Raw genomic sequence first — 15,952 nt, forward strand, 5'->3', positions numbered from 1 at the left:
CGCGTGGGGGGATAGGTCCTAACATGACCCCCCATGCCAGTGTTCAGCACATCTTCAGCATCTGCCTCTGCTCAGAGCAGACCTTGAGGTGAGATCCTGGTTGTGCGAGCTCCCACTCCTTCGCTGCACTCACCACTTGGGTTTGGATCATGCTGTGCTTTGATCCAGCCCCTCCAGGCCAGTGTGTAAGCAGTGACCCTGACAGTGCTGCCAACCTTCATCAGACAGAACATAGAACATTACAGCACAGTACAGGACCTTCAGCCCACAACGTTTTGCCAACTTTACAACCTGCTCTAAGACCAATCTAACCCTTCTCTCCTGCATAGCCCTGCATTCTTGAATCTGTCATTAAGGAATGCTTGAAGCTATCATTAAGGAAGAAATAACGAAACATTTAGAAAGGAGTGGCTCCATTAGACAGACGCAGCATGGATTCAGAAAGGGCAGGTCCTGTTTGACAAACTTACTGGAGTTCTTTGAGGACATAATGAGTGCAGTGGATAGAGGGGAACAGGTGGATGTCATATACTTGGACTTCCAGAAGACGTTTGATAAGGTGCCGCACAAGAGACTTATAAATAAGATACAGATGCATGGAGTCGGAGGAAGTGTATTGGCATGGATAGTGGATTGGTTAACCAATAGAAGGCAGAGAGTTGGTATAAATGGGTGTTTCTCCGATTGGCAGTCAGTGGTGAGTGGGGTGCCGCAGGGGTCGGTGCTGGGCTCGCAGCTGTTTACCATTTACATTGATGATTTGAAAGAGGGGACTGAGTGTAGTGTAGCAAAGTTTGCTGATGACACTAAACTGAGTTGAAAAGCAAATTGTATAGAGGATGTGGAGAGTCTGCAGAGGGATATAGATAGGTTAAGTGAGTGGGCCAAGGTCTGGCAGGTGGAATACAATGTTGGTAAATGAGAGATCATCCACTTTGGAAGGAATAATAGAAGAGCAGATTATTATTTAAATGATGAAAGATTGCAGCATGCTGTTGTGCAGAGGGACTTGGGAGTGCTTGTGCATGAATCGCAAAAAGTTGGCTTGCAGGTACAACAGGTTATTAAGAAGGCAAATGGAATGTTGGCCTTCATTGCTGGAGGGATTGAATTCAAGAGCAGGGAAGTCATGCTGCAACTATATAGCCTACTGGTGAGGCCGCACCTGGAGTACTGTGTGCAGTTCTGGTCTGCATACTTGAGGAAGGATATACTGAGGCAGTATCCACCAGGTTGATTCCAGGGATGAAGGGGTTAACCTATGAGGCGAGATTGAGTCGCCAGGGACTATACTCTCTGGAGTTCAGAAGAATGAGAGGGGATCGTATAGAAACATACAAAATTTTGAAAGGGATAGATAAGATAGAAGTAGGAAAGTTGTTTCCATTGGTAGGTGAGACTAGAACTAGGGGACATTGCCTCAAAATTCAGGGAAGAAGATTTAGGACAGAGATGAGGAGAAACTGTTTTTCCCAGAGAGTGGTGAATCTGTGGAATTCTCTGCCCAGGGAAGCAGTTGAGGCTTCTTCACTAAATATATTTAAGAAACAGTTAGATAGGTTTTTACATAGTAGGGGAATTAAGGGTTATGGGGAAAAGGCAGGTAGATGGAGCTGAGTTTATGGACAGATCAGCCATGATCTTACTGAATGGCAGGGCAGGCTCAATGGGCCGGATGGCCTACTCCTGCTCCTATTTCTTATGTTCTTCCTTCATCCAAGTGCCCATCTAAGAGTTTCTTAAATGTTCCTAATGTACCAGGCTCTACCACCACCGCTGGCAGAGCGTTCCATGCCCCCACCACTCTCTGCGTAAAAATACACTGACATCCCCCCTACACTTTCCTCCAGTCACCTTAACATGATGGCCCCTCATTTTAGCCATCTCTGCCCTGCAAAAATGTCCACTCGATCTACCCTGTACATCTCCATCAGGTCACCTCTCACCCTCTCATGCAGAGCAGCACACACAAAATGCTGGATGAACTCCAGGCCAGGTGGTATCTATGGAAATGAATAAACAGGTGATATTTTGGGCTGGGATCCTTCTTCAGGACTCTTCTAGACACAGGGTCTTTAGGGGCAGAAATGGACCCAAGGAGAAAAGCCCCAGCTTGCTCAGCTTATCCTCATAAGAAAACACCAGAGGTAATCTCTGGTTGAGTTGTGTCTATTCTCCTTTATGTCATTTTATCTTAATGTTTTTAATGTGCTTTGAATTAAATTTTAATCGTGTACATTGTTCCAAATGTCTCCATAACAAAGCCTTTGACATCTGATCCCACAACAGCCAAGGAGAGTTCTAGGATTAGTGCAGGGGTTGAGGGTGGACAGTGCCCGGGATGCTGAGGGTTACAGGTCACGCTTTGTGCACTTTGAACTGACTAACCTTTCATTCATGTGGTTTCTGTCAGAGTCTTGGGGAGTGAAAGGTGGAGGAGGAGAATTTTTGAGGGTCACGTTACGTCTTTGGAGGAGGTGTTATGATCAGAGTGAGTGATGATGGCTGGGCCCACGTTTGACGTAGGGGTTTGCAACCCATGTGCCAGGTCCTGAGGTCAAGCTACCAACAGAATTAATATTGTAACGTAAACAATTGTAGCCACAAAGGGGCACAGCCAGTGGAGTCACCGTCACTGTCAGCTTGTATCCTGACCTCTGGTGCTGTCTGTGCGGAGTTCGCATGACCGTGTGACTTTCCTCTGATTGCCTCAACTTCCTCCCACATCTGTAAAGTTAGCAGTTGGTAGATTAATTGCCCATTGTCAATTACCCTTTGTGTGTAAGTGATAGGAGATTCTCAGGGGAGTTGATTAGAAAGTGGACAGAACAAAATGAATCAGAGTAGAACGGTTTTAGGTGTGAATTGGCCAAGGAGGATTTAAGAACATTACTTGTTGACTGTAGCGTGCCCGTGGTAAATGCATTTGTTTTTTTTCTGTCTGGGATCTAAAGAAAAGCACAGGGGGGTGGTTCAGCTGGAGCTAACAAGAGAAATTAAAACCACGAGGAAGTCTGCAGATGTTGGAAATCCAGAGCAACACACACAAAATGCCAGAGGAACTCAGCAGGCCAGCTGGCACCAATAGAAATGAATAAACAGGTGATATTATGGGCTGGGACCCTTCTTCAGGACTCTTTAGAGGCAGAATTGGATCCAAGGGGGAGACGGACAAATCAGTCAGAGAAAGCAGGTTATCTGACTGGCATCAGTTTAGAATGCAGTAGGAGTATGTTAATATAGAGGGAGGAAGTGGTCGGCATGGGCTCGGTGGGCCGAACGGCCTGTTTCCATACTGTTTCTCTCTATTACTTTGAACCTCCATGAGCATGAAAGCCACTGGTTCCCGAGGCAGTCTCCTTGACCAGACAAGCCTGATCACACGAAGGCCATCGGTACATAGCACGAATGGGTTGGCACAGTGCAAAACACAGTGTAAAATCACAGAACTGTACTGAGGCATCACACAACAGTGGCCCTCTCTGGGCACGCCCATGCATTTCCCATGCACTGCTGTGTCAGGCACCAGTGGGATCCGGAGGTAAAGTTGCTGAGTTTGTGAGCCATCCAATACTTTAACTCCCTGAAAATTGTGTGTAAATAATCATTGTATTGTTAACACAGAATACCTAATAAAGCAGAGCAAAATTGAACTAATGTGAGCAACAGAAGTCATGCAGACTTCTCCTATACCCATGACCTCTACCACCAAGGCCACTTTGAGGGCTGGCGGTCTGCGTAGGTGTGGTGCTGTTTTGTCCCCTGTCTTGTTCTGTGCTCTTCTGCTGAACATTGTGAGCCTGCTTTGCTGTGGCCAGAACATGGAGAGCCACTTGCGGGCTGCCCCCAGCTCACCATCGCCAACAAAACACGTCACTGTATGTTTTGAGCGTACGCACGATCAATACGTTTGAACCTCGGATAATCTGACATGGAAGTAACATCACCGTCATCACTGGGTCCAGATCCTGGATGCCCTCATAGCAACACTGTGGAATCATCAAGATGTTCAAGAATAACATCCAACAGATTGTTGAGTAATAAATGCTTTATGACAACAATGTCCAGATGCTGAAAAATCAATGAACGTAGAAAGAATAAAGCAGAAACACACTTACTCTTTCTTGCGGGAGAGCAGAAGACAGTCATTGAAGAGGTGCAGGTAGATTGGCCTGTTGGAAAGCTTGAACTTTGACCCCGACATGTTATTTGTCTGCGAGTCCACCTCAGTCAGCTCCCCATGCTTCACCAACCACCGGGACTGTGAGATCAGTGGGAATATCTGGACAGAGAGGGAGAGAACTCAGTGATTCAGTGACCAAGAGCTCCAAACGTAAGCCAAAGTCAAAGGTCGAGTTTACCGTCAAAGTGCACCGGAGCAACAAAGAACTGGCTTACGGAAGCAGTGTGAGTCACGTAAACAGCATTCACAAATAAAGTCCCACACCTCCCCCAACTCTAGATTTTGTCTCAGCCCGTGTCAAGCAGGTGGCACTTGTGTGAGATCGTAACTCATGCCAATAGACTTCCAGCAACCCAGATTTGATCCTGTTCTCCAGTGCCGCCGTGTGTGGCCCGCACATTCTCCCTGCCACCGTTTCGGTTTCCCCATTGTCCTCCAGGTTCCTCCCACGGTCCCAGAAACGCAGCGCACGAGGGCACAAGGGGTAGGATCAGGAATTCAGCTCCTCAGCCCTTCAAGTCTGCCCTGCTGACCAGTATGACCACGGCTCTTCTGCCTCAGGCCTCAGCTCCTTTTCCGTGCCAGTTCCCTATATCTCTCATTTCCCCAATCCTTTTTGAAAAAAAAAGATTATCCACTGTCCCTTTAAACATCTCCAAAGATCTGTCCTCTGAAAACCATCCAGAGCAGAGAATTCCTAAATGGCCTCTGTAAATTGCCACCAGTGTCTGTGCCATGCCAATAAGATTCCCATCTAAGGTAGACCCATTTGACTGCATTCTGCTCAAATCCCTCTAAACCTTTCCTGTCCATGTACCTGTCCAAGTGCCATGTGCCAAGTCCAGTTTTGTTTTATTTAATGAATCCATTGAATTCTTCGTCACACACACACACACTATGCTGAAACTCAAAAACCCTTCCTGGACACCCAGGACCCGCTCTGAAATCAGCATTTAGTTGTGGCCCCCTCAACATCCTGCACAGAACCCGATCCGGGTGAATGGTAGAACCTGGGGAAAGCTGCTGGGAATGTGGGGGGAATAAACTGGAATTAGTGTCAACGGTGGTGTGATGTCTGGCACAGGCTTGGTGGGCTGAAGGGCCGATTACTTTTTGATCCTCTGCCTGAAGGCCCTTGTACCGTGATGCCCCTCACAGTCAGTCTATGAACAAATCTTTCCTCCAAGAGGACCACGGCCTTGTCGTAGATTGCAGGCTTGTTTGCCTCAATGACCCGGAGAGCTACGTTGGCTGGAGTCAGGGCTTTACGCTTTGGCTCTTGGTCGGGTCATCCATGACAAGCGGGTCAAAGGGTAGAGGCCAGACTAAGAGTGGTCCACTGGCCCTCCAGGTTCAGGGGTTCAGCTCAGGGCTAACAACCCTGACCGGTAAAGCTAAATTGTTCTGGAAACAGCAGTGAAGAGTCTTCCTCCAGCTGAGTGCAACAGTATTCCCGAGTCTCCACCCGGGACTTGCATGACTGACAGTAGTGAGAACCGAGGAAGCCGCTGACGTGATGAAGGAATTCCTGAGCTCTGCCAGAGATGAAGGATCTTCGTTGCTGCCCTGAACTCCAGCAGCGTTAACAGGCAGTGAGTAAGCATGAACAAATCTTTACAGGTGTGTTTGGAACCAACAATAAACTGATTGAAGTTACATGGAAGCTGGTGGCTGGGGATTTCCCCGGTCCAGCTCTTCCCTCCCTCCATCTTTCATGTCCATTCCTACAGCAGACTGAGCAGCTGACAGTTTCTGAGAGAATCGTGATGGCGTACAGCAGCTTACCTTACTCTCAAAGTGGAATTTGTTGTTGAGGTGAATGAGTTCCTCTGTCCTCTTCATTGACTGCACACTGGAATTGCACTCCTGTGTGAGCTGACAGAGGAAGACAATGATTGAGATGGGTCGTGACGTCACAGACTCATACAGTATGCAAACAGGCCCTTCAGCCCAGCTGGCCACTTCTACACCAGCCACGACTCCCACTGAAGCTAGCCCCATTTGCCCAAATCCCTCTTCTAAACCTTTCCCATCCACGTACCTGTCTAAATGCCAGGTTTTGTTAATAGCTCCAAGAACTTAATAAACCCAAATAATTATTTTGCACACGCTCTATGCTGAAACTCAGAAACCCTTCCTGAACTCCCAGGACCCTTTCTAAAATCAACAATTAGTTATGACCCCCCCCAAAACATTCTACAACAAGCCCCATCCCTGCCAACTCCCACCCCCAAAGCCTAGGGTCTGCCCAGGACGTTAGTCTCCATCTTCCAACCCCCCTGCCTCCTGTAGTTCTGAGCCATTCACCTTCTTGAGCTTGTCGAAGGCTTTTGTAGCTGTCTCCTCGTCCCTGGATCCCTGTTTGGTCCGTTTCAGTATATTCTGCAACACAGATGGTTCACTCCGTTACTGATCAGTTCACTCCGCTACAAGTGACTGCAGGTGGCAAAAAGACTCGGCAGGTTATGCAGCATCTATGAACAGAGAGCATTTCGCGTCCAACAGTTCTGGGGAGTTTCAGATGTTGTCCCTCCAATGTATCTTGGCCCAGCTTCTTCAGATACATCTTTTGTTATTCACCCGATTTACCATCTTCCTTTGGCCAACTCCAGTGCTACTCTCAATGTTGTTGTGTCCTATACTTGACCAGGCCTTTCATTTCACTTTCTCCTCCCCCTTCGCTTCCTGCACTTAAAACTTGTTTTCCCGAAGAAGGGTCTTTGCTTGAAAAGTTGACGGGTTACTGCCTTCATAGATGCTGCTTGACCCAATGAGTCTTTCCAGCATTTTCTGTTTCATTACGGGGATATCTGGTGTGCTGCCTCTCAGGACTCTACTATAAACCGTGATCTTTTAAATGTCTTTACGGGCACAGTTTTGTGTGAAAACAGAAGATGCTGAGAAGTCGCTTTTAAAGGAGAAATGGCAAGCGGGGGTTGAGAGAAATCTAGAGTCAGGTTTGGCTGAGGTAGTCGGGTGAAGACGCCTCATAGGAATAAGCTGAGGGAAGAAGAGATTAAACAAGGCAGTAAAGGTTGCTGATTCCAGGAAGGAGAGGTGAAACTCCAGTAACTCACATGAAGCCTGATACCATTCAGAGCAAGGCAACCTGCTTGACTGGCATCCCATTCACCATTCTATGCAATCATTCCATCCAGCACTGGCACACACTACCTAAAATGCACCAGAATAACTCACCAAGGATTCCCTCACAGCCATGATCTCCATCACCAAGAAAGATACCTAAGGGCAGATGGCCCTCTGATTAGAGCCCCATCCTGACTTGGAAATATGTCACTATTTCTTTCTCAATACTGGGTTCAAATCCTGGAAACTCCCCGCCCAATGCAGAAGGAACATTTCTGTCGCAAGGACTCCAGAAGTTAAGTAAAGCAGTTTAACACCAGCTTTTCGAGTACCATGAATGGTTCTCTTAGCAGTAATGCGTACATTCCGCAAAGGAATAAGTAAATAATCAGCAGACATTAGGCAAGAACTTTTAAATGGACTTCCGTTAAAGTTGTGAGAGTAATTGGAAGCTGGTCTGTTCACTCTTAGAGCAAAGAGCAAATGGTGGTTGAAGGTCGACACGGACTTGTTTCTTCATGAGAAACTGGAGAGTGGATTTGGCAGAGCTGTTAGGAATTTTGGAAGAAATGAGGAAAAGGTTATTTTATAATTAAACCCTTTTATGATTGGAAATAAGCCATGGAAAGGGGATTGAAAACATTCAAAATTAACTAGATAAATGTTTGAAGAGTTAAAAGCTGTGATCCATTAGTCAGAGAGTTGAAGAGTGGAAGAAAAGAGAACTTTTACAAAGACCTGGGACAGGGTCAATGGGCTGTGGCTTTTTATGATTGTAATCTTTTGGTTTGGAAAAGGCACAAATTATGATTGGATAGGTGTGGATTTTGCAAATTAATGGTTTTGATTTTACAGATTTTACCTCCACCAGCATCTTCAGTCGCATTATCCGCTGGAACGGCAAGATTAGAAATGAGGCGAGAGGCAGCCGCTGGCAGATCTGGTCCTCCTCCAGCTTGGCCAGGATGCCTGGAAACCTGGGATTCTCCTGCCTGGAATTGTGATCCAAAGAATAACCTTATCAACCCCACTTACTTCATAAAGCAAAAGTAACTGACTCCAAAACACACATCCTATGCCCAAGGTGAACATGTGTCAGGACCAAGAACTCCACCTGATTTCCCCTTCTGCTAATCTCCGGCTAATTGTCTCCATTGGGGTTGTTTTATCTAATTGACAAACCAAACCCAGGACCTCCTGTGATATTATTTTACATGGGCATTTAGACACTGAATAGTCCTGATCTCCCATTATTTCCTATACAACATTATAGGCAGAGGTGTTGTCTCACACAGGGGTGGACCTCACCCGAACTTAGTGAAAGAAGTGTTTACACGCACAGCAGCCGCTGGTAGGTCTGCTCCTGGTAGGCCTGGTTGGTGACGTAAGGAAGGTAGACTCTCCTGAATGCAGGGCAGTGGGTTAACACAATGTCGCACACATCAAAGTTCAAGATATCCTTCTCCAGCCTCTCCTCCAGGTCTTGCAGAAACCTGAGAACAAGAAAGAAGAAATCTCTAAGCTAGGGCCCTGCCTGGCGTTGGGTACATTAAAGTCAGAGTCAACAAACTGAATGAAAAGGAACATATATTTATGGTTAAGTCTTCGTAAGGCTGACAAGGTTGGTTGATCCCCATTTCTTCATGACATCCCCCAATCCCACCCATCCATTTCTCAGCTATACCCTCAAAATATTTCCCCCCAAAACTGAGTCACATCAGTGTTCTTTATTGATAACTAATCCACAACTCAGTCCATCTATGGGAGAGGAAGGTCCACCTCACTCTGTTCTCGGCTTTGCCTTAACTGACATCAGCTAACTTCACAAGCAGGAGAAAACCTCCAGATGCTAGAGATCCAGGCAACACACACAAAACACTGGAAGAACTCAGCAGGCCAGGCAGCATCGATGGAAAGGAGTACAGCTGAAGTTTTGGGCCGAGACCCTTTGGTTGAACGGACAGAATTTCAGTATCCCATCTGGGGAACCTTGCCTCCTGCTGGGTGGCTCCTTGCTGATGGTTCCAAGCCTTAGTGCTGAGCTGCCAACAGATGAGCTCTCCACTGCTCTCGTGTCTAGACTGTGAGGTCTCAAAGCACTTTTCAGTGTTCTCTGTCCCACTTTGGTTGAGCCTGTCTTTTTCCTCACCTCTGCAGATACTCTCTGGCTCTTCAAGTTCTTTGCAAAAGGGGCGAGGGTTTCTAACCTCACCACCCTTTCAGGCAGTGAGTTCCACTGAGGGAAAAGTAAATTCCTCTACTCCCATCTACCACCAAATTTAAGTTCATTCCCTCATTCTTGTCGTCTTTGCTAAGGAACAAATACCTGTTCATCCTGCCTCAGTGTCATATCAGTCTCACCAACTTCCCTGGGGTATCACAGGCACAGCATTACCCCTGGTTTCAGTTCTTTGACAGCTTTCTCTGCATCTTCTGCTAACACGTGCTCAGTCTTCATTCTGAGCCATACTTTGAGCTGCAAGGCGTATGCAGTGTATCACAGCCTATTAAGTTCCCTGACCTGCCAATATCTACCAGATCTGTGAGCAATGCTTCGCAACCCTCACGAAATTCAATAATGAACTGGAAAGCAAATATTTCAATACAAGGCCAATGCTTCTCCCATTCCCCTTCTCCCTTGTTTACCTTCCTCCTCCCTCAAATGCAGCGCAGCGGTTAAAGCAAGTCTCTACAGCGCCAGCAACTCAGGTTCAACTCCCACCGCTGAAGTTTACACATTCTCTCCGTGACCGCGTGGGTTTCTCCAAGTGCTCCGGCTTCCCCCACATTCCCAAGACGTATAGTTCAGTAAGTTAATTGGTCACATGGGTGTAATTGGGCGGTTCAGGCTTGTTAGGCTGGAAGGGCCTGTTACTGTGCTATATCTCTAAATAATTTTTTTAAAATTTGCTCTCTCACTTTCACTCTGCTCCCTCTCTCCAGCAGTTCTTCCAATTGTTCTACAATCCTCTCTCTCCCTGCCCACACTTAACTCCTATTCTCTGCTACCTTTCTTCTTTTTCCTCCCTCTCTTTCTATCCCAACCCCACCATCCCCCTCCATGCTGTCCGGCCTTCCCCACTCAGTGCAAATACTGCCTTGACAGTTCAGCCTTCACACCGGCACATCCCACTCTGCCCTCTCTTGGTCGGGCAATGTTCCGTTCTGGTGAGGCGGTGGGGGGATTGCTGACAATGTTCCAGTGACAATCTCCACACACCTTCCCAGGAACCACTCCCTTCGATAACATGCTTACATGTTCTGCTGGAACATCTCCTCTCACCGATGTGTGATGTGTACACCTGGTCACCATAGGTTACCATGCTGGTGAATAAACTTTCCCCCGCTTCCTCTATTCCCAACTCTGACCTTTTACTTCTTCTCACCTGCATATTACTTCCCCCTGGGTCCCCTCCTCCTTCCCTTTCTCCCGCAGTCCACTCTCCTCTCCTATCAGATTCCTTCTTCTCCAGCCCTCGACCTTTACCACCCAGCTGGCTTCACCTATCACCTTCCAACTCGCCTCCTCCCTCTCCCCCACCTGCTTTTTATTCCAGCATCTTCCCCCTTCCTTCTCAGCCCTGAAGGAAGGTCAAGGTCAAAAGTGAGTGTGTGAGTGTGAGAGAGTGAGTGTGTGAGTGTGAGAGAGTGAGTGTGTGAGTGTCTGAATGTCTGAGTGTGTGTATATGTGTGTGTGAGTGTGAGAGAGTGTGTGAGAGTGTGAGAGAGTGAGTGTGTGAGTGTGAGAGAGTGAGTGTGTGAGTGTCGGAATGTCTGAGTGTGTGTATATGTGTGTGTGAGTGTGAGTGTTGCTTTGGATTTCCAGCACCTGCAAACTTTCTTGTGTTTGTGCCACTGTGATTTTCTATAATCTTACCACTCAAAACATTGTAAGGAATATGGAAATTCCCTGGCCTTAACTAGAATGTGTACACACACACACACACACACACGTATGAGGTTTTCACCAATAGTCACTAGTTTATATCACTCAGCCACCCTGAGGTCTGGTGTATCCTCCCAATCCTCGTCTGAATGGGTTTGACCCACACGAAGGGAGTGTGTTCCCTGCTGAAGGAATGCACTGTTCTTTTTCTTTTAACCTGCAGCTCCTACACTCACTGAAGTCATGTCAGGTTATTCCATTTCTCTCCCCTGACAGATCTGACAGATGCACTACTTACTTCTCACTGACTTCCTTGACTTCAGGCAGTTTTGAGAAAAGCCACTGCTTCTCCTGAGCATTGAGACATTCCTGGAGCTCCTTGGAATTCTGGAAGTGCTCCACCATTATGGTGAGGCTGTGAAGGTAGGATCCCTCCGAAGTGACCAGTTCAAACTTGGCCTAGTGGAAACAGGAGACCACAGTTGAGGTGGAAGCTACATTGAGGAATAACGCATGGCAACAGAAGTGAAACCAATAGTCACACCTCGTCAGGAGGGAGGCAGAAAGGGGCTTTAATAACATGCCCCACAAAGGTGGGTATAAAATACCACTAACTAGGGACAGCTTAGCGGGAGTGTAAGCAGAATTTCCCAGCCTGAGCCTTAAGAGGGAAACTACTCAGGGACTTGGAAAGCGTTCAAATGAAGCCGACGCACAGCATCATTCTCATAATGCTTCAAATTCTTTGTGCTTCAGTTTTGACAAGGAAACCTAATAGCACACCAGACTCTGAAATATTAATTTTACCGGATCAATTAAGAGACACCACTTCTCTGTGCACGATCAGAGATTAGTCTCTGCTCTAGAGTTCCACTAAATGGACAGAACAGCAGGTCAAAGGTCCATGACCTCAAGGAATGGACAATAATTTTTGATCTCAGCCAAGACAGAAAGAGAGAGAGAGAGAGAGAGAGAGAGAGGAATAGTTGTGACTTTGGATTGAGCATTCAACAGCCCAGTACAAGTACTTATTTCATAATTAGGCAAGAACCCAGACACAGGCAGAGACGGAATGTAAGCTGAAAGAGTAAGGAACCAGGAGGCACGAGGGAAACAGAGGCATTTGCTGGCCTTCTTTCTGTAGGGAGGTTTCACACTGTTGCTGCCCGAGGTTGCACCAGCCAACCAACAGTGTTTCACGCTAGAGGCTCACTCACCTCCTGCAACTTCCTCTGCTCGTTGCCAATTCGGTCCAGCAAACCACTTCTCCGCACATCCGGGATGTCCTGCCAGAGGGCAAAAGCATTCCCCCGAGCGGACCGTTGTGACCAGAAGAGATTCGAAGGCAAAGAGTTGCACTTGCTGGGGAGGATGACGTCGTCGTCCTCAATAACCGTGTCCGCCCGCTTCTGCCGTTGGATTTCACGGTCGCTTGCTACGTTGCTGTATTCCTGATAGAGGATTGCTGTGGGAACAGAACCATTTGAACCACTAATACTGGGGTGCGCTCTGCCCATCACATCTGGTGAATCTGTAAGTACCAAGAACAAAGGCAACATTGTACTACAGAGAAACACTCTGGAACAGCTAGTGTGGAAGTTCCAAGGGCTTGGAACTGTCCTAGTGGCCTAGAGTCATCTCAGCTCTAAGATATCAGCTATGGGTTCAAGCCAGCCACAAACATCTTTGGAACTTCTTGCAAGTGCACATATAACTGCAAATCTTTCCAGAACATCCCAGATCCTTCTTAGCAGCTGATCTGCACTGTACTAATAACAATTATCCACCTTGCAGTCAACTACTGATTGATCATGAACATGTCTTCCAACATGTCCAGGTTAGCTGAAGTACCCTCTATAGCTCTGGGACATACAGACCTGATGACTCCCCTGTCTGCCTCAACAATTCGTTACTCAAGGATTAGGGAGGTTAAGAATTGCTGTTGGGAAGTGCATGTAGGTACTTCAGTGAGTTTGGTTCTTCTTCATTCCATGGTCTGGCATCAACATTTTTTTCCGTTCCGTTCATTGGCCGGCAACCTTGCCGTTTCTTTAGCATTTTTGCTAGATTTTTACAAGGCTGAGTCACTAGCTCAACCCAGCATGGATGGAAAGTGTGAAAGGGGCTGGCCGGATTTGAACCCCCAACCACTGGCCCTGAAGTCTGGTGCTGATGCCACTACACCACCAGCTGGCTATCATAACTTATGCATAATGAACTAAGGGCATTACTAGTTGGTTACACCATGAGTGGAATAAATCTACAGCAAGTATATAGACAGGATTACAATTTCCCTTCAGTTAACCACACTGCAAGTGTAATCTAGTGGTATTTCATATCATTCCCCCCACCTCCCCTTCGGGAATCCTGTCCCTTTTGACTTTCACAGAAGAGGCAAAGTGCTGCATCATGTGAACTTCCCACTATTCGGGACATTTACAGCAACAGGTGCGTAAAAAGGGCCGAAAGGATCATTGGGTACCCCAGTCACCCCAACCACAAACTGTTCCAGCTGCTACCATCCGGGAAATGGTACCGCAGCATAAAAGCCAGGACCAACAGGCTCCGGGACAGCTTCTTCCACCAGGCCATCAGACTGATTAACTCACGCTGCTACAATTGTATTTCTATGTTATACTGACTGTCATTACTATTTATTTCAAATTACTATAATTTGCACTTTGCACATTCAGACAGAGACGTAACGTGAAGATTTTTACTCCTCGCGTATGTGAAAGATGTAAGAAATAAGGTAAATTCAGTTCAATTCATAGGAGCTGAGGGTGAATTTTCTCTCCAGTACTTAGTAAGGAGGAAAGAACTAGGGTGAAAGACTGAGTATACCCAGGGCCAAAAGGCAGTACAGGTCAAACTAACACGTGAGGAACATGGAGACAAGAATCTTACTCACAGCTCATCAGAAACCTGGAGTGCCTTCTTTCCTTCTGATGCTTTGCACTTATTTCCTCCTCAGAGGCCACTCTCCTGAATCAAGGTAGAAATGGATCAATATTATATTTAACTTCATCCCTTCGTTGACACGGGGTTTATTTGACTTAGCCACCATTTGGTTTGCGCTGAGCTTCTTGTGAATCTGCATGTGATATCTCTATTGTTGATATTCATGTCAGATACGTGTGAGCTGCTGGTGCGCGTGTAAGTATGTTTGTGAAAGTGAGTGTCACTGTAAGTAAACGCGTGAGTGTACATACATGAATATGAAAATGACTGGTGTGTATGCGTGTAGGGCTGGGTGACCGTATGTGCATGTGCACACGTGTGTTGCGTGTGTGCACGTGTCTGTGTGTGGTGTGACTCAGAACCTCTAAGATAAAGATGAGCTTCGCCTGTCACATGCACATTGAAACATACATCATTTGCATCAAATCAAATCAGAGAGGATTTTAATAAAAAACACGAAATGCTGGCAGAACTCAGCAGGCCAGACAGCATCTATGGGAGGAGGTAATAACGACGTTTCGGGCCGAAACCCTTCATCAGGAGTGAAGTAATATGGGATGGTCGGGGGGCGGGATAAGAAGTGGGGGGAGGGATAAAGTAGAGAGCTGGGAAGTGATAGGCTGGAGGGAAATGGGCTAGGGGGAAGGTGGAGAAATATAGGAAATAAAAGAGAAAGAAAGGTAGGGCTGGGGGGAGAGATTATAGTGAGGGGAGAAAAAGAGAGAGAAAGAGAACCAGACTAAAATAATAGATAGGGATGGGGGTAAGGGTGGGGGGCAGGGGTATCAACGGAGGTCAGTGAGTTGGATGTTCATGCCAGCAGGAAGGAGGCTACATAGGCAGGAGATAAGGTATTGCTCCATCGACCTGCGTGTGGCCTCATCTTGACGGTAGAGGAGGCCATGGACAGACATGTCGGAGTGGGAGTGGTCTGTGACAGACATGTCGGAGTGGGAGTGGTCTGTGACAGACATGTCGGAGTGGGAGTGCCTGGGCAGCCCACAAGTGTCACCGAGCTTCTGACACCAACATAGCATGACCAACACAACTTGCTCACCCTAGTTGGGCTGTGGGAGGGAACCGGAGCCCCCGGAGGAAACTCATGTGGTCACGGGAAGAATGTACACACTCCTTACGGGCAGCGGTGGGAATTGAACCCACGACCATCGATCGCTGGATGGCACCGTAAAGTGACGCATTAATCGCCATGCCACTGTGCCTGCCTATACTAGGCTGCACTCTTCTAAAACGTGCAAGGGATCCGGCTACCTTTCCTCAGTCCCCAGTACGGAGTACGACAGGCTGCGTTCTGCACTCCGACCAAGTACAAAACCTGTCTCCATGCCCATTCCCATTGTAAGTGCGCGACCCAAACTCGGGAGCTGGTCTATGTTCAGGTTCCAGAGTTCGGTCGCAGGCCAATCCTGAGCGCTGGCTATTACCTCTGAAGGGTGCTGGACCTCCAGGTATGGGGCGGAGGGCTGTCAAAGATGATACCGTCCCTTTGTGGCTTTGGAGACGTGTTGCTGTTGATTGCCATCAGAGATTTGCTTTTCTGCTTTGCATTCCGTCTACCTGAGAACAAAATGCAAGAAGCAAAGAATGAATCGCCCAGGATTTAAAATGACTCTGCCATACCCAGAGAGAGCTAAGATTACCCACAGAAGGTGATGAGTAGAGGAACAGTCATATTTAAAAGAGAAAATATTCACTCACCATTTCTAAACTTGGGGTGACAACTCTGTAAAACAATACTGATGCAGTCATCTGTCACTGGGGTTACAGAATATCACTGATGACGCTGGGCCTGATATAAACTGCGTCCGCCGCGAGAG

At 47.2% G+C, this 15,952-nt stretch overlaps 1 protein-coding gene across 3 annotated transcripts in view; it reads right to left on the minus strand.

The window, feature by feature from the left end:
* arhgef19 (Rho guanine nucleotide exchange factor (GEF) 19) overlaps window positions 1-15,952 on the minus strand; it is a 120,547-nt gene that overhangs the window by 21,810 nt on the left and 82,785 nt on the right. For 2 of the 3 annotated variants that reach the window (XM_073031856.1, XM_073031859.1), the window contains 9 exons: window positions 15,560-15,692; window positions 14,068-14,141; window positions 12,374-12,687; window positions 11,455-11,615; window positions 8,611-8,763; window positions 8,133-8,262; window positions 6,491-6,565; window positions 5,969-6,058; window positions 4,119-4,282 (listed from right to left, as the gene is read on the minus strand). In XM_073031856.1, coding sequence (XP_072887957.1) covers window positions 4,119-4,282; window positions 5,969-6,058; window positions 6,491-6,565; window positions 8,133-8,262; window positions 8,611-8,763; window positions 11,455-11,615; window positions 12,374-12,687; window positions 14,068-14,141; window positions 15,560-15,692 — 1,294 coding nt within the window. The remainder of the gene's footprint in view (window positions 1-4,118; window positions 4,283-5,968; window positions 6,059-6,490; window positions 6,566-8,132; window positions 8,263-8,610; window positions 8,764-11,454; window positions 11,616-12,373; window positions 12,688-14,067; window positions 14,142-15,559; window positions 15,693-15,952) is intronic. The other variant, XM_073031858.1, reaches the window with a different exon arrangement.

The sequence above is a fragment of the Hemitrygon akajei genome, chromosome 29 (assembly GCF_048418815.1).
Source record: "Hemitrygon akajei chromosome 29, sHemAka1.3, whole genome shotgun sequence".
Lineage (NCBI taxonomy): Eukaryota > Metazoa > Chordata > Chondrichthyes > Myliobatiformes > Dasyatidae > Hemitrygon > Hemitrygon akajei.